The 18,664-nt window shown below is 41.8% G+C and overlaps 2 protein-coding genes across 7 annotated transcripts in view; both read right to left on the bottom strand.

The window, feature by feature from the left end:
* Mctp (multiple C2 domain and transmembrane region protein) overlaps positions 1-18,664 on the bottom strand; it is a 143,886-nt gene that overhangs the window by 90,913 nt on the left and 34,309 nt on the right. The window lies entirely within an intron of this gene.
* LOC149499703 (uncharacterized) lies at positions 6,150-12,532 on the bottom strand. 5 transcript variants are annotated; one of them, XM_089738927.1, is made up of 3 exons: positions 12,114-12,532; positions 9,253-11,558; positions 6,150-7,182 (listed from the first exon to the last, which is right to left on the bottom strand). In XM_089738927.1, the coding sequence occupies exons 2-3, from the start codon at positions 10,427-10,429 to the stop codon at positions 6,230-6,232; spliced, it is 2,130 nt and encodes a 709-aa protein (XP_089595053.1). In that variant the 5' UTR covers positions 10,430-11,558; positions 12,114-12,532; the 3' UTR covers positions 6,150-6,229. The 5 variants fall into 5 exon arrangements, with proteins under 5 accessions (XP_089595053.1, XP_089595056.1, XP_089595054.1 ...); XM_089738930.1 differs by having other exon boundaries at positions 10,279-11,558; XM_089738928.1 differs by having other exon boundaries at positions 6,150-6,625; positions 9,253-12,532.

Here is an 18,664-nt window from a genome sequence, read left to right as displayed (position 1 = left end):
CAAAATCCGAGCGTTTAATGGTTGGGTCATGCCTATGTTAACATATTCCTTTGGCATACTAAGTTGGACGCAATCAGAGCTGGACGTACTGGACAGAAAAGTCAGGCGATTGTTAACGGCATACAGAATGCATCATCCACGTTCGTCTGTAATGAGGTTGTATATTCCTCGGAAATGTGGGGGTCGTGGTATTTTGAATGCCAAGGATCTACATAACCGAGAGATATACAACCTTAGGGAATATTTCCTTAAGATGAACGTGAATATGTATCGGGATGTCGTTGCAGTCGATAAGGGGCTAACTCCGATATCCTTAGCTAACGGGAATTGGAAGAGGCTGAAGGTAGAGGGTGTTTCAGATCGCATAACCGTATGGAGGAGCAAGGAGTTACACGGTAGGTTCTACCGGGCTCTCACAGGGCCTGATGTAGACCAATTAGCTTCCGTGGCCTGGTTACGATTCAGTAACCTCTTTGGGGAAACTGAAGGTTTTATCTTTGCAATTATGGACGAAGTTATCATGACGAACAACTACCGGAAATATATACTAAAGGATGGGACGGTCGACATTTGTCGGGCATGCCACCGTCCGGGAGAGTCTATTAGACATATTGTTTCTGGCTGTTCTCGGTTTGCTAACGGCGAGTACTTACATAGACATAACCAAGTGGCTAGGATTATCCATCAACAACTTGCTCTGAAATATGGTTTTCTTGATTCTGCTGTACCTTATTACCAATATCAACCTCAACCAGTTCTTGATAATGGTCATGTTACGCTCTACTGGGACCGATCTATTATCACGGATAGGTATATTGTTGCCAATAAACCTGATATTGTGATAATAGATCGATCTGCGCGTCGAGCAGTGTTGGTTGATGTCACCATTCCTCATGACGAGAACCTCGTGAAGGCAGAAAAGGACAAATTAATAAAATATTTAGACCTGGCCCACGAGACTACCGCCATGTGGCATGTTGATTCAACCATCATTGTTCCAATAGTTGTATCGGTACACGGCTTGATAGCGAAAAGTTTCGATCAACATCTTAAGAAACTTTCGTTATCCAGCTGGGTTAAGGGCCTAATACAGAAAGCAGTTATCCTCGATACTGCACGCATTGTGAGGAGGTTTCTCACTCTGGAGTCCTAACCACTGGTGGCTTGTGTCGTAGACACCGCCATCAGCGGCAATCTATTTTTATATAGTATTTTTAATATCTTTTTTAAAAAATATTATGTAATTAATAAGATTTTAAATAAATATAAATAAATAATAATAATAAACATTTATTCCAAACACAAATTAAGTACAAAAAATAAATAAAAAGATAACAAAAATAACGAGGCTTGGAAACGGTTACCGGCTCAGCAATGCCTAACAGTATCGAGACAATCGGTACTGCGGCGCTGATCTTCCGCCGGCACCTGCGGAGTGACGCGCACACCAGCATCAGACCGGCCAATACACATCATTGTAAAATATATTAAAAAATAAAAAGAACATGAATAATAAAAAAATAATAAAACGGTTATGAAAAGGACAACAAAATGACATTATTAAATTAATTATATAAAAATTGCAGTTGCAAAGCACAATTAATTATAGTACGGAGTAATTATATTTGATATTTTCGAATTTTTCTTTTATATTTAAAAGATATACTTTTAAATTTGTTTTAAAGGACCTTAGCGTTCTCTGTTGCCGGATAGGTGGAGGAATATTGTTGTATCATTACGGATCCTCCCGATCTATTAACGGTGTTTTTAGGTACCACAAGCACCGGTTACCGTCCTCGTCGAACCCGTCACTCGCGACGAAGGGCTCGACGAGCGAATTAACCCATAGACATAGCCCACTCAGTTTCTCGCCGGATCCTCTCAGTGGGTCGCGTTTCCGAGTAGTGGTAGATTCTACGAAGCACTGCTCTTGCTAGGGTCAATGTTAGCAACACTCCCGTTTGAGCCCCGTGTGCTCACCTACATGTTAGGGTGAAGCGGAAATAGCCTCTCAAGACTATCAGAATAGGTAGGAAAAAAAACGTGATTTCAATCAAAGATTTAAAAAAAGAATCCTAATTGAGTAGACCAGCTCACCTGGTTGTCATTGGTTATGAAGCTGAAGTATCAATCACATTATATAACTACTATCGCACGAGTGTAGAGACACTCGTGCTAAGAATAGCAAAGATTTTCGGGATCCTAAATTAGCCTACTTAAAATACGCCCTCCAACCACTCATACTGTAACACCTTTATCTGCGAATGTCTCGTAAATGTTATCGTTTGATCGAAAAAGTTTTTCTATGTCACGAAGTGGAAACCCTTATGCCCCCGAGACGAGCCGTTCTCAACTTATACTAATAGTTCGCAGATGTTTAGCGTAAGAACGAAGTGGTATCGTTAGTTGAAATTCAGCAGACTATTTACTGAGTTCCAGTGGGGGAAGGCAACATGTATTTTTGTTGTTCATACAACCAAGGCACCCGGTACTATAAATAATCTCGTAAGTTGCAGCATGTCTATAAATGTATATGCATATACATGTAGGTATATTTCGTCCTATAGGTACATCGTTTTTTTTTTTTTTTTTTATTATTGAAGGATTACTGGTGGTCCGGAGGCCTTTCCAGTTTCACCAGGACAGGTGGGCGAGCAAAGGCTCAGCCAGGAGGGGTGGGATTTGCTAACAGCTGCCCGAGCGCCTCCGAAGGAGACCTAACAACTCAAGAGTAGCTGCTTCGCGAATGAATCTACTACCGGATCGGAATCGTGACCCGCTGAGAAGATCCGGCGAGAAACTCAGCGAGCTGATTCATGGGTTAGGTTGCACGACGAACTCTTTGTCGAGTTCGACGAGTACGGTTACCGAGGCCCCTAAGCCTGCTCCTAGAGCTGAAGGCGTCTAGTGCAAAGGTTATTGGATCTGATGGATCCGTAAGGACGTGTCTAGGGCGTCGACGGTGACTGGCTCCTGCATGATCAGGATTCGGGGAGTAGTCAGCGGCGGCTACGATAAGGCGATTATCATGACGCATAGCCTTATCGAAGTACCGTTCCGACGCTGACTTCATGTATTTCTGTATAGATTCGAGGCCCAGGTCGTCGTGTAGGTCAACGTTCCTCACGAACCACGGAGCTCCGACGGCTAACCTGCAAAAGCGGGATTGTAGAGATTGAAGGGTGTCTATGTGTGGGCCGCGTGAGCAAACACCACACTCGCGTAAGTCATGACGGGCCTTATGCAAGTTTTGTAAAGTGTCACCTTGTTCCGAAGGGACATTTTACTCCGCTTACAGATCATGGGGTAGAGTCTACCGAGAATAAACGCGGCACGGTCACGGACTGATTTTATATGCGGGCGGAATGTCATCGATGCATCCAGGGTAACGCCCAGGTACTTGACCTTCCTGGCCCAGGGTATGGATTGACTAAAGAGAGTAATCGGGGGTGTGAGATTCCTCCTCCTAATACGGGAGGAAATCCGTGTGGAGCTTCCCCTCTGAAATAGCACCGCAGTACTTTTCGCTGGGTTGATGTCTATGCGCCATTTTCGGAACCACTGTCCTAGGGCTAGGGCTGCGCTCTGAAGCTTCTTCGCGATTAGGGACTTGTTTCTACTGGAATAGTAAACAGTCGTGTCGTCGGCGAATAAAGCTAAATGGGTCGGCGGCGACCGGGGAATATCGTTAACGAATAAGCTAAATAGGAGGGGTGAAAGGACAGAGCCTTGCGGGACTCCAGCTGTGAGAGGTCGTGGGGGGAGCGGGTTCCCTCGACTCGATATCGAAAAGAGCGGTTCAACAAGAAGTCCCGTATGATGAGCACGAGACTATCCGGCACACCCATGTTGAATAGTTTGAAAATCAAACCGTTGTGCCAGACTTTGTCGAACGCTTTTGCGACGTCGAAGAAGAGAGCTCCCGTGTATAACGGTTTTGGTCGATTAAGCCCCACAAGAATGTGCTCCGTGAGGCGGTGCACCTGTTGAACGCATGAGTGATTTGTACGGAATCCGAATTGTTCATCGATGAGAATGCCCTTGGATGAGACGAAGTCTCTGAGGCGTTTGTAGAGCAGACGCTCATACAGTTTGCCTAGAGACATGAGGAGGCTAATCGGGCGGTAGCTCGTCGGATGATTTTTTGGTTTACCGGGTTTATGTATGCCGATAACGTCCGCTTCTTTCCACACCGCGGGAAAGATACAGTTCGCCATAGCGGCATTGAAAATAGATGCCAACATCACGATGAGTTGGACGGGTAGAAGTTTAATAACGCGGTTGGATATACCGTCGGAACCGGGAGCCTTGCGAGGACGTAGGTCTTTGATCAAGTCTTTAACTTCCATCGGGGTGACGGGTGGTAACGCATCCGAGGGTGGCAAGGAGACTCTGCGTTCTACCTCACTGTCTACTAATTCTACATGAACAGGGTCCACGGATTGAGTGCTGGGCGTACACTGGGTTTGCAATGTATCGGCCAGCAACTCTGCTTTTTCGTCATCATCAAACGCCGCGAGTCGGCCTGAGGGGCCTACGAGGGGGGGCATAGTTACTACCGTATCCGATTTGAGAGTACGAGCTAAGCGGTAGTAAGACCTTTGAGAGGGCGCGAGTCCTTCTAAGAAATCAGACCATCTGGCATCTCGGACTTCGGCGATGCGAAACTTTACGTCGCGTTGTAGGGCACGCATTCGAATACGATTTTCCGCGGTAGGATACCTGTCGTAGGCGCGTATCGAGGCGTTCTTAGCTCTAAGGAGTTCCCTAATATCATCGGACAATTTGAAGCGGTGAAGGAAGTCCTCCGCTACAACTTGTTTCGATGATCTATCTAATGTTGAGGTGATGTGTGACGTTAAGATGTCTATGGCTTCAGCGGTATCCTGAGGAGACGGGGTAGAGTCCGGGTTAAACGGGAGCGATGGTGGATCAGATTCAGCCAGGCTGATGCCCAGCGTGTGCCTCGATATCACTGCTTAGAACGATCTTATCCGGTGGAAGATAAACGGACGCGATAACGATCGGCGCGTGTCCCGTCAGTGAGATTCGGCACACTGATGCTTCGATATTAGCGAGCGCGGGAGGATCGAGCGGGACGCAATGCAGGGCTCTTCTATAGTAAATGACGGTACCACCACCACGAGCAGAGAGCCTGTCGTTCCTGACCATGTTATAGTTCGCGATTTTAGGGTCACGGCGCGCGGGCTTAAGTAGGGTCTCCTGCACTAAAAATATATCAATTTGATGGTCACGCAAAAAGTCAGAAACCTGATCACGTTGATTTGCGAGACCGTAAGCGTTAAAAAATCCTATCGTTACGGATAGGGGCTTTATTCTACTTATATACGCCATTGATTACCGGCGGAGTGAGGGGAGGACGTACGTATTTAATGACGCGTATACGTCGGCGTATTCTTGCACAACGGCGATAAAGTGTTGTGTAGTGGAGGCAGCGCGAATGGCGTCGCCCAAAGCGTTAACGCGCTCAAAGTTGATCGACTGAAAGAAGTCGATCGCTAAAGCGAGATTGTCGGACGCGTCGGAGGGCAAGTCGCGGGAGAGGGACGAGTTGCGGGGGCGGGACGAATCGCGGAGGAGGGAGTTGTAACCGTGTTCGTGTACGGCAGCGGTTTCGCCCAAGCCGAGACACTGGGCACCGGCGCCGGAACGAACGCTGGCTTAGCCTGCGACACAGAGGGTGCCGAGGCTTTGATGTCTGAGGTACATCGTGTGGAGTTTGTCTCTTAATGAGTTTTGTTCACCCAATGGTTGGCTGGGAGAGATGTCGCTCTTAGCGATAAGACCGTCTTAACATAATTAACAGTAACTACGTTTAATTAACTAAATAGTAACGTTGAGCCGACATAATAATATGATAATAAATAATATCACGATGCAAGAAGTTTTATCTACTGTTCCAGTCTCAAGACAGAAGCCACTATAGAAAAACCGGTTGCTCGTTACTGCCAGGGAATCAAAACGCGCTGCTCATGTGCAATACTCATATTTTCTGAAAATTTTCATCTCCCATTCTCTGCTAATTCATTAAGTAATTAATTTAAGAGTATTAAGGTTCATAAAAATAAGACATTACTAAAGACTAATAAAAGAATCACGTACTGTTCGGTAGCTCAGTAAAATAAAGGTTTTGTTCTTGAGGTTTTATTGTAAGGTGGACTGTATATAAAGTATTATGCAATCTTAGCCGCGAGTCGCGCGTGCGATTCTATATCGTTCCAGTAGTGTTCTGTCTCGCTGTGTGTGTTCGGTCATCGCCGCTCGAGTCGTCGATGCCGTGGTGGTGGTTGGACCCCCCCGCAGACCTCGTAGTCCCCGCTCGTATGTGACGTACTGGCGCAGACATCCTCCCCGGCGTTGAAGAGTCGTCTTCTTCAATATGGATCTCCGAGGAGTCCACAGGAAGCGGGCATATGTTATTGTATGCCCGGCGTAGTATGCCTTTCGTGGTTGCAATGTCAGCAACCCTCGCGATGCCGTCGTTGCCATGTACGAGACGAACTATTCGTCCCAAAAGCCACATCATTGGCGGCAATGTCTTGTCCTTGATAATGACCATTGCACCGATCCGCAGTTGACCTGAAGATTTTTTCCATTTGTATCTCTGTTGTAAGAGAGAAACATATTCATTAGAGTATCGCCTCCAAAAATGTTGCTTTAGGCTTTCAACTCGTTGGAAACGTTGAAGACGAGTGATGTTGGCTTCCGTGATGTCGGGATATGGTACCGAAGTGAGTGGCCGACCAATAAGGAAATGGGCGGGCGTAAGGAAGGTTAAGTCAGATGGATCTGATGACATCGGTGTAAGAGGTCTAGAATTTAAAATAGACTCAATCTGTGCCAGACAAGTTGTCATCTCTTCATAAGTTAAGTGTGATTGACCCAATATTCTTACCAAATGAAATTTAACAGACTTAACTGCAGCTTTCCACAGTCCACCGAAATGAGGTGAGTAAACGGGAATAAATTTAAACCTTATACCTAGACTGTTGATGTCATTAACACAATTATGAATTAAATAGTTGGAGGCTCCAACGAACGAAGTTCCATTATCGCAGTAAATATTCTGCGGTTTCCCTCGACGGGCGATGAAGCGATCGAGTGCGCTAAGGAAGCCCTCCTTGGTAAGATCCGAGACGATCTCCAAATGCAACGCTTTCACTGCAAAGCAAATAAAAACACAAATATATGATTTTATCAGTTTACCACCACGCCCCTTTCGATTGAGAATCATCACCGGCCCGGCGTAATCAATTCCAGTATTCAGAAACGGAAATTCTAATTGCAGCCTATCGCTCGGTAAGTCGCTCATAACGGGCTGTGTAGTTTTAGCCTTCTGCCTAACACAGCGAATACATAGGCCTACTATACGCTTCGCTAAATTTCTCCCACCAAGCGGCCAGTATTTCTGTCTTATTTGTGAAAGTAGAAGTAAAGGGCTAGCGTGAAGGGAATCTTTGTGTTGTTTAACAAAAATAAGTTTTGTAAGAATGTGTTTACTGCACAAGAGTATTGGGTGTTTAACATCGTAACTGTAGAAAGAATTATTGAGTCGACCTCCAACTCGAATAATGTCGTCAGAGTCGAGAAAAGGAGAAAGAGATAGAAGTCTATTTTTCGAGGGCAAAATTTGGTTTGATTTGAGAATATGATATTCCTCCGGAAACGTATCCTGCTGTGCAAGACGAATTAAGGTATTTTGAGCTGAAGATATTTCCGTAAATAATAAATTATTATTTGTATTCCGTGAGTTTTTATTTTTTAAATTATAAATAAATCTTTTGATGTATGCTGTAATTCTTAATAATTTCGAAAAGTCTGATATTTTATTCATTAACATGACAATTGAATTTTCTGTAGTGTTAACAACAAAAGACATCTCCGGAAGGTTTTTTAGTGTTTGTGCGTTAGGATTGACTGGAAATTGTGTATGTGTTGAATGTAAAAAAGATGGACCAATCCACCACAGACTGGATGCGCTGAGTACATCAGCCCTCGCCCCCCGAGAAACCAGGTCTGCTGGGTTCTCTTTAGACGGTACGTAGCTCCAGTTGTGGCCATTCGTACTTTCATGTATTTCATTAATTCTATTTCGAACGAACGATTTTAAGCGATTAGAAGGTGCGGTTAGCCATCCTAGCACAATAGTAGAATCTGTCCAGAAGAAAGAACGATCAAACTGAACAGTGAGTGACTTGATAATTTTTATATATAGTCTAGTACCTAATAAGGCCGCGCATAATTCAAGACGAGGTATTGTACTTGACTTAATGGGTGCAATCTTATTCTTAGAAGCTAAAAGGCGAACGCGAATATTGCCATTACTTGTAATAGTTTTAATATAACAACTCGCTCCGTAAGCGCGTTCTGATGCGTCTGAGAACGTATGAATTTCGATGGTAACAGTGTCGTCGTTAAAGGACCATCGAGGAATATTTATATTATTAAGTGATGGAAGTGATTGCATTAAACTCAAATATGATGTTTTTAAGTTGATTGGAACTTCTTCATCCCAGTCTGACTTGGTTTTCCATAACTGTTGTATTATTAATTTGACTTCTACAATGCATGGTCCGACGAGCCCCAAAGGATCGAAAACCTGACTAATTTCTGACAAGATTGTGCGTTTAGTGATTTTAAAGGTCTGATGTGAATTTAACAAAAAGAAGAAGTTATCTGATTCAGAGTTCCAGTGAAGACCAAGAGTTTTGCTCGGCGCAGAGTTATTCAAATTTAACGTCTTATCTTTATCTGCCTTAATTTCAGAAATAGTTTGCAATATTTTTGTACTATTAGATCGCCATTTACGTAAGTTAAATTTTGCTGAGTCTAGTGTATTGATAATATTACGACAAAGTTTTGTTACCATCTCAATTGAATTACCCCCTCCCAAATAGTCATCCATATAAAAGTCATGTGCTATTGCTCGTTTAGTCTCTGGATCTGTGCATTGCTCAGCAAGAGCAATTAAACATCGAGTAGCTAAGAAGGGAGCGGATGCCGTTCCGTATGTTACAGTGTTCAGAATGTAAGTATGCAACGGTTCTGACGGATCAAATCTAAATAATATTTGCTGTAAACTACGTTGAGAAGGTTCTACTTGTATAGCCCGATACATTTTCTCCACGTCGCTGGTAACCACATATTTGTGTTGCCTGAATCGCAGCAGGATGGAAAGAATATCGTCCTGTACTGTAGGGCCAATGTGCTGTATGTCATTAAACGACTTACCGGAGGACGTCGCTGCTGATGCATCAAACACTACTCGTAGTTTAGTGGTTGTGCTGGATTCCCGTATCACTCCATGATGAGGTAAGTAATTATTTATGTTTTTATTAAATGAAGTTACGTGCAGATTCTCAGATGTAGATTTCGGTATTATGTTTGAAGTGTTGTATGGTTCGGATTGTTGTGTGGATGTGTTTAATGTTGTGTTATGTGATTGTATGTTTGACGTAATGCTAGAAGGATTGTTATTTGATGTGTTGTCCGATGAATGAACATTTTTTGTTATGTACGATGAATGAGTGTCCGATGTTATGTTAGAAGAGTGATTGTTTGATGTTGATTTATGTGTATGAGGTGTATTTTGTATCATATGCCCAAGATTTATATACTCACGCATAAAATTATGATAATCATTCTTCAGTTTCTCATCGCGCTGTAATTTTCTCTCTACAGAAAGAAATCTTAATTTTGCTTTTGTGTATGAATATCCCAGAACGTCAGGTGACTGTTTAAGAGGAATAGTAACTATAAACTCACCGTTTTTATTTCGTCTTGTTGTCTCTCTGAAGATTGTCTCGCATTCTCGTTCTTCCTTAGACAAAGAATGACTAGAAGAGACTGAGTCTAACTCCCAGAACCGACTAAGCTGAGATTCAAGAGATTGAGTGAAGTGGCAATGCGTGTGAGTATTTTTGAAAGAGGAATGTTGAAGAACACTGCCAGACACAATCCATCCTAGTTTGGATTCACGTAAAGTGGGTTGATGTTTACCTAGGCTTATTGTGTTTGATCCTAAAATGCTCCAAAAGATGCTAGCCCCGACTAGTATATCAATAGCCGAAGGAACGTTAAAAGAGGGGTCGGCTAGTTCGACTCCGGTAGGTATGGGTATGTGTTCTTTGTATATAAATGTTGAAGGCAATGATGTAGTGATATTTGGCAATATATAGCAATCGACGCTCGCCTTATAGCTGCCATTACAAGCTTGTAGTGACAATGTACACATTTTAGTACTAGATGAAAGTTTACTGTTGATTCCGATGACAGTTGAGTTTGTGTTATGACGCGGCAGACCTAGTTTCTCGCAGAGGTCGGAGGTCACGAAGTTAGAAGTACTGCCGTTGTCCAGCAGAGCCCGGGCGTTGTGACAACGTCCATTCTTGTCCATCACTTTAACCATCGCTGTGGAAAGTAATACATTGGTTTGATGATTGGGTGCAATAGATGAATGATGTTTGATGACGAATTTGTGTGTACAGACAATACTATGTTTTCTGTGTTTATGTTCGAAGTTGTATTTTTGTCGACTTCTCGGTGAAGGAGAGTGTTGTGACGTGAGTTACAATACTTACAGTGGGTAAGTCTACAATTTTTGTCTTGATGACCTGTGCGTAAACAATTTTTACAAAGATTATGGTAGGTGGAAACTTTATTAATACGTGAGTTAACGTCTAAAGCTCTAAATGCATCGCAACTGAATAGATAATGATTTTGTTTACACAGTGGACAGATAGGATGTTTTATTTGATTTGTATTGTTTGTAACTATAGCGAATGATTTTGATTTATGAACTTGTGTGTCAGTTTGAGGATTTTTGTGTAGCTGTTTGTTGCTACTAAGTGTTTCTAATAATTCTGCTCTGTTATTTAAAAATGTGATAAATTGTTTTAAAGTTGGTTGCTCACTTAATGAACTTTTAAACTCTTCCCACTGCCTGTTTGAAATAAAATCTAGTTTTTTACTCATCATGAATATAATCAAGACATCCCATTGGTCTGTGGGCTGATCCAAGATGTTTAGTGATCTTAAATTTTTATTTATAATATCTATTAAAAATCTTAATGATTTTGATGAATCTTTTTGCACTTGTTCAACGTTGAATAAAGCCTGAATATGATTATTAATAAGAATTTTTTTATTGTTGTATCTTTCCGTTAATAATTCCCATGCAATTTTGTAATTATTAGCTGTAAATTCTAGGCTTTGAATCACTGATGACGCATTTCCCTTCAGGGACGTTCGTAAATAATGGAATTTACTAATTTCATTAATACGTGTGTTGTCGTGTATAAGAGAAATATACATATCTCGGAACTCGAGCCAGTGATGCAAGTCTCCATCGAAAGAGGGTAGGTTGATGTCCGGAAGACGAAAAAAATCTTTCTTTTCATTTGAGATCGTCCCGGATCCACCGTAACTGGTTTGCCCACAACTGGATGTTGGTTCCAACATGCTATGCGCAAGCGCAGTGACTGTAAAATAAACAGTCTCGAACTGCTCCCGTTCTGCGTACTCTTTCTCTTCATCTTCTGAAATAGTTTCGATTTCAGTCTGTAATTTATTAAAATCTATATAAGCTTCGTCGATAGCCTTAAGTCTATTTTGTAGTTCTATTCGGTGCGGATTGCTTAATGATGAATATGACTTCGCGATGTTTATATAATTTGAAAAATGCGTTAACTTCGCTTTCTGACTGCTACGTAGTTTTAACAGCTTTTTAATTCTTTCGTCGGACATTTTGTTTTCAAGCAAGCCAATAAGATTATGAGCAATAAGCTAAAGGAAATAAATTAAAAAAATAAAAGTAAGCAGGTAGAAATCAAAAAAATAAGTTAAGCAAAAAAGGCAATTAATTTAATAAAATCAACGTAGCAATAGGTATAAGGAAATAGATATTCAGGAATGCGGCCCGGTCGGGTGATCGATCTAGAACAATGGGACGCTGCAGGTCATGTGAAGGTCAAGCGAAAAAAAAATCACACACAAGTTAGCAGAAAAAAATTACGTGTATGGCACAAAATAAGTCTATATAAATTTCTAGGGAATAAGAGGACAAATAAAGATGGGATATGGAACGGACTCACTCGGTTTTAATCTCGATCCTTGAAGACGACACTTTTTTACGTTGTAATGTCGGGCGGGTCGGGTAGAAAGTCCGAATGATTGAATCTTGTTGGTAAAATTCTTCACGGCGACTTATAAGACGGCTCTTATGGACTGTATATCCATAGGTCGCTGGTTCAGATCCGGCTCGAAGGACCATTATGTTCGGTAGCTCAGTAAAATAAAGGTTTTGTTCTTGAGGTTTTATTGTAAGGTGGACTGTATATAAAGTATTATGCAATCTTAGCCGCGAGTCGCGCGTGCGATTCTATATCGTTCCAGTAGTGTTCTGTCTCGCTGTGTGTGTTCGGTCATCGCCGCTCGAGTCGTCGATGCCGTGGTGGTGGTTGGACCCCCCCGCAGACCTCGTAGTCCCCGCTCGTATGTGACGTACTGGCGCAGACACGTACGTAAACTTATATCGGAATATGAGTAGGCTATTGTTTTTCAAGCGGCGCGTGATGTAATACAGGAAAACAGGTTTTGCGAAGAAAATTTGCGAAGACTGTTAACTGTCTAAGAGATATGTACCAGAACTTTTATCCCAAGTTAAAGTGGTTTTTTTTTTTTGTTACCAGAACCGATCGATAACGTAAATGCCGTAAGGCAGTTTGAGATATGCATTCTAAGTCTAAGTTTCATTTATTTTTTATTTATTTATTTATTGCTTAGATGGGTGGACGAACTCACAGCCCACCTGGTGTTAAGTGGTTACTGGAGCCCATAGATATCGCCACCCATCTTGAGATATAAGTTCTAAGGTCTCAAGTATAGTTCAACGGCTGCACCACCCTTCAAACCGAAACGCATTATTGCTTCACGGCAGAAATAAACAGAGTGGTGGTACCTACACGCGCGGACTCATAAGAGGTCCTACCACCAGTAATTACGCAAATTGTAATTTTGCGGGTTTGATTTTTATTACACGATGTTATTCCTTCACCGTGGAAGTCAATCGTAAACATTTGAACGTTGAGAACGTATTTCATTAGAAATTTGGTACCCGCCTGGGAGTCGAACATCGGTGCATCGCTCAACACGTATGCACCGGACATCTTATCTTTTATTCTTTACTAAGTTCTACACTTCGTAATTCAAAACACACGCTATAACGCTTCGCGCCAAAAATAGGGGATATGGTAGCGCTTAGCCGTTCCGGCTAAAAATACGCCCTACCTTCAGTAAACTTGCTTCATTAAACGAATTATTAACAACATAATAACCGACTAAGCCACGAGACGCACTTTGTATTAAAGATATCCAAATGAAAGGATAATTTCCAAATGAAATAATTTCGTCGCATCCTTTATCAAATTACTGTGACGGTCAAATGAAAATGAAGGTAACGAAAACAACTCGGAGTTCCGTGTTCGTTAGACCCGAAATTCCGAGTGGACAGATCGATACAGTGATAATTAAAGGGTAGAAGGGCTATTTTTGGGTGGATTATTAAAGGCGAGTAAGCGATACACTGCGTTCTCTGAGTTTAAATATATTTACATATATTTTTTTTATTGCCCTTGTAGGCAGCGACGACGAAAACTCTCCACAAGCCTCATTTGAAGAAGGATATGTCATAGCGCTCAGGAAACAACGTGGAGGGGAGCTCATTCAAAAGCCGGATGGTACGTGGCAAAAAATATCTCTGGAAACGCACTGTGGATGAACGCAGTGGCTCCAAGTAGTATAAATGAACTCTACTCCGGTAGCGGGCGTAAGATAGTAAAAACGAGATGATGGTATCATCTCAAACAATTCCTCAGAGCACTCCCCATGGAACATACGGTACAAAATACAGTAGGGAACCGAAGTCCCACCGCAGACCCAGAGGCTCCAATGTATAAAAAGCATAGTTTGTTCGCGAACCACCAAATACATTAGAGCGTATTGTGGCCCGCAATCCTGGCTATTTGTGAAGTGAAACCATCATGTAATACACCTTGAGACATGATACTAGAACCTTCGAAAAATTTTGCGCGACGCAATGACCTCCTAACCGTGGCCCCAAATTACATCGTGGCCTAAAGGATAAGACGTCCGGTGCATTCGTATGAAGCGATGCACCGGTGTTCGAATCCCGCAGGCGGGTACCAATTTTTCTAATGAAATACGTACTCAACAAATGTTAACGATTGACTTCCACGGTGAAGGAATAACATCGTGTAATAAAAATGCAACCCGCAAAAATTATAATTTGCGTAATTACTGGTGGTAAGACTTCTTGGGAGTCCACACGAGTAGGTACCACCACCCCGCCTATTACCGCCGTGAAGCAGTAATGCGTTTCGGTTCGAAGGGTGGGGTAGCCGTTGTAACTATACTGAGACCTTAGAACTTATATCTCGGGGTGGGTGGCGCATTTACGTTGTAGATGTCTATGGGCTTCAGTAACCACTTAACATCAGGTGGGCTGTGAGCTCGTCCATCCATCTAAGCAATAAAAAAAAAAAAAACATATCCGACCCAGACGACGGGGTAATGCAAAGCCTCCGTCGCCTTAAATACGTCCTTTTGGATCCTCCTGATCTACTTCCGGTGGTAGATTCAACGAAGCACTGCTCTTGCTAGGACTAGTGTTAGCAAGTTCTCCCAGGATGAGCCTAAAATACCGTGTGTATCCGGAATAGCTCGTTGTCAGTTGTCACATTACAGTCTCGCAAAAGAAATAAATAGAACACTGATACCCATAAAGATGTAGGCAATAAATTTCACGGGATTTAAGTTTCAACACACAATGCTATTCGTTCACTTTGAAAGTCTTTGCTGAATATAGTATGCACAAAAAAACCGTATCGGCAGCTTGACACGACTAAATAGCTGTGTGCAAATGTGTGTGTATGATAAATGTATTTTTTTTTGGAGTGAAGGATTACTGGTGGCCCGGAGGCCTTTCCAGTTTCACCACGACAGATGGGCGAGCAAAGGCTCAGCCAGGAGGGGTGGGATTTGCTAACAGCTGCCCGAGCGCCTCCGAAGACGACCTAACAACTCAAGAGCAGCTGCTTCGCGAATTAATTTACTACCGGATCGGAAGCGCAACCCGCTGAGAAGATCCGGCGTGAAACTCAGCGAGCGGATGCATGGGTTAGGTTGCACGTCGAACTCTTTGTCGATTTCGATGAGTACGGTTACCGTGCGACATAACTGCTTTCGAATCCTAACAGGGAATCAGCAAAGTACTGCAGTGATAACAGCATACATTTCGTTTTTGTTTCATAAACCAGCAATACAGAGCTAAATATCCCCCCCCCCAAGCTTCTTTTTCGCAATGCAGTCGATTTTATTGTGTCATTTATTATTATTATTATTATTATTTTGCGTAAAAAACAAATCCATCCTTTGTCACAACGACGAATATAATTGGCGCGTCATTTTCAAAATCACATTTCTCTTAATATTCTTCTGGTTTTCTTGTACACATTTTTAGGTTCAGAAGAGATTCCCGAAAACTATTCATAACATTTACATTACAACCATGACATTAACCTAGTCAACAACTGGATCTAATTAAGTCTCCCATACTTTACACACGCTCCAAATATATCAATATCTTCTAGTCGTGTTTAATCTATGTCAGTATATTCCGACAGCGGAATTGTTTCTCCGGACGACACCATTGCGGTCGTTAACTTTGTAAATGAATATCCTAGTGCTTCCGCTGCCGAAATGTATCCTACAAGCGATGTTATCTTTGTTTTACTTGATTAGCCTCTGCGGGTAGTTGAGAAAGTGGTTTCAACCTGACCGTAGATAGTTATATTAATTCATTAATGCTCTTAAAGTTATTATGTAAATACACATATGTGTTAATTTTATGTTATTATCATTATATATGTCGTGGTTAACGACTTTTAGTAATATTAAGACGTTGTTTTGACTATTATTTTAAATGATGAAATGTTGTTTTGATAAATATCACAAAATGTAGGGTAGACTCCGTAACGCCACAGTATAAAATGGCGGTATGTGGACAGAGTCGTGGCATTCCGTGTCAGACAGTCATTCAGTCCGTATCGGACGGTCCGTCCGTCTCAGTCAGTGAGTCTCTGGCAGTCAGTCAGTCGGTCTGTCGGTATGTGGAACGAAACTGTCGGGTTACCCTGTCATTGTGAAAGTTGTGTGTGTTGAGTTTTAATAATTATTATTCAAAAAGTTTTATTGACTAAACTGAGTTCAATCGAATACGAGTGATGACGGAAACTACCGCTTAGCCATCCCTGGCGCGCGCCGACTTATAATATTGTGTACGTTGTTGTATATCACGATTTAAATATGTATACCGTGTATGTGTTCGTATGTGTATACAATATTACTATTAATTTTGTCGTTTCCGCAAAAAGTAATGGACCTACCACAGGACTCGCTACACCAAATAAACTAACTACGCTAAACAAACAAACGAACGGACGTTTAATTGGGATGTAATAAAAATTAGCCAAGCTAATTGGAATTGATTTAAATGATACCATAATCTCATTTTTACGGTCACAACGCCCGCCACCGGAGTAGAGTTCATCCATACTCCATACAACCATTTATACTACCACTGCGTTCATCCACAGTGCGCTTCCGAGATCTTTTTCCCACGCACTATCCGGCTCTGGGATGAGCTCCACTTCATGGTGTTTCCTGAACGCTATGACATCATCATCATCATCATCAGCCTTTATCTACCCACTGCTGACATAGGCCTTCTCCAATGCCTTCCACATAATGCGGTCCTCCGCCTTCCGCATCCAACGACTTCCCGCCGTGCGCACTAAGTCGTCAGTTCACCTGGTTGGAGGACGCCCCACGCTCCTTGTACCCATCCGTGGCCTCCATTCGAGGACTTTCCTCCCACACCTGGCGTCGCTGGCTCGACAGATGTGACCGGCCCATTGCCACTTCAGCCTGCTAACTTTGAGAGCTATGTCGTCGACTTTGGTTCTCCGTCGAATTTCTTCGTTCCGGATTTTGTCCCTTAGAGAAATACCGAGTATAGCTCTCTCCATCGCCCGTTTTGCGACTCTTAACTTATGGGCCAGCCCTGCTGTCAGTATCCAGGTTTCCGCGCCGTAGGTCATCGCGGAGAGAACGCACTGGTTAAAGACTTTTGTCTTCAGGCATTGAGGAATTTGCGAGGTGAGGATTACACGGAATTTCTATGACATGTCCTTCTTCAAACGAGGCTTGTGGAGAGTATTTAACAATAGACAGCAGCTTAGCTCTGTCCGTGGCATTGATGACGTCCATAAGCGACGGTAACCATTCACCATCAGGTGGGCCGTCTGCTCGTCTGCCTACTGGGACAATAAAACAAATAGATTAAGCTTTGTCTTATCCAGATCAAAATATATTTCTGCGTCACTTCAGTGTCCTTAGCTTGATTGTAATTCCAAACTTCAATTTAGGGGAGTCGTGACTAATGTGCTTTTGAGAGTTCTAAAGCTAGAGTAGTTTTAAACTTTTTCTTTGTGTCAAAGACGGAATTGAGCTTATGATAAAGACAAGTAATTTGGAGTGTTTTTGATGAGTTTACCCAGAGATAGTAGATTGAATTATTTATGTGAAATCCAAAAGGAACCCAGGGGTTTTAAAAGTGGCTCTTTTTTAATGCACTTGATGGCTGTCCTATAAAACGACTCACCTGGTATTAAGTGTTTACCAGAGTATATAAAAATCACAATCTAAAAAATTTAAGTCGTCGTGGATTAAATCACGGAATAGATAAATAAGGTTGGAAAGGCCTTTGCTCTAATTTTGTATTAGAACCAGTGTCGCCGCTTCATCCCCACTATTTTAATTTCTACACATACACATACTGTGATTACAAGTATTTCGCACACAACAAAAACACCCACACATAAATCTCAGGACAGATATTCGTTCGCAAACTAGCACAAAACACCCGTAGGCATACACACTCACACACGCAAAAAGGCAATAAAAATGTTCATACACGCTAGTGCTTAATAAAATCGATATTCTTTATCGATAAATTATCTGATGAATGAATGGAGAAAATGAAACATGAAATAAATATTGAAAAAGAAAACTATTTTACTTTTATTAATTACAAAAAGTCACTGTCCCTGGAATAAAACGTATTTGTTAAGCAGTTGGCGCTTGCTATTAATTGCGAATGAATTTTTCAAAACTAAGTGTATTCTGATTTTTTTATGATAAAATCATTTTCAGTAAAATGCTTAGAGCAAATAGTACTCGTCTTTGTCTCCAGTTTCCTCTACCTGTCACGTCAATCTGTTGTTCCCTGGCGTTAGGTTCTTTAGGAAACCTAATTTTTTTTATTTACTGCATAAGTCAAATAGCATTTTACTTAGATTTTAATACGTCTTAGACAATATAGTAAGAACCCGTAAATGAGTGGTCTACATGTCCCTTTATATTATACCTTCACATTAATTCAATGATAATAATTCAATAATAATAAATAATACATATTTATTTTACTCAAAATACGTCTCACTAAGAATATACTAGGTATCATTAATTAAATATAAAATAATGCAAAAATTATCCATGTCAAATG

Source organism: Bombyx mandarina, chromosome 28 (genome assembly GCF_030267445.1).
Source record: "Bombyx mandarina strain Sakado chromosome 28, ASM3026744v2".
NCBI classification, from domain to species: Eukaryota; Metazoa; Arthropoda; class Insecta; order Lepidoptera; family Bombycidae; genus Bombyx; species Bombyx mandarina.
This window is presented reverse-complemented; position numbering and strand designations above follow the sequence as displayed.

Bases quoted from the DNA above. Each gene is read 5' to 3' on its own strand.
- LOC149499703 (XM_089738927.1), bottom strand. From the start codon at position 10,429: ATGGTTAAAGTGATGGACAAGAATGGACGTTGTCACAACGCCCGGGCT. The intron at 7,183-9,252 runs GTAAGTCGTTTA...TTTGCTTTGCAG, and splicing joins ATCAGCAGCGACGTCCTCCG to TGAAAGCGTTGCATTTGGAG.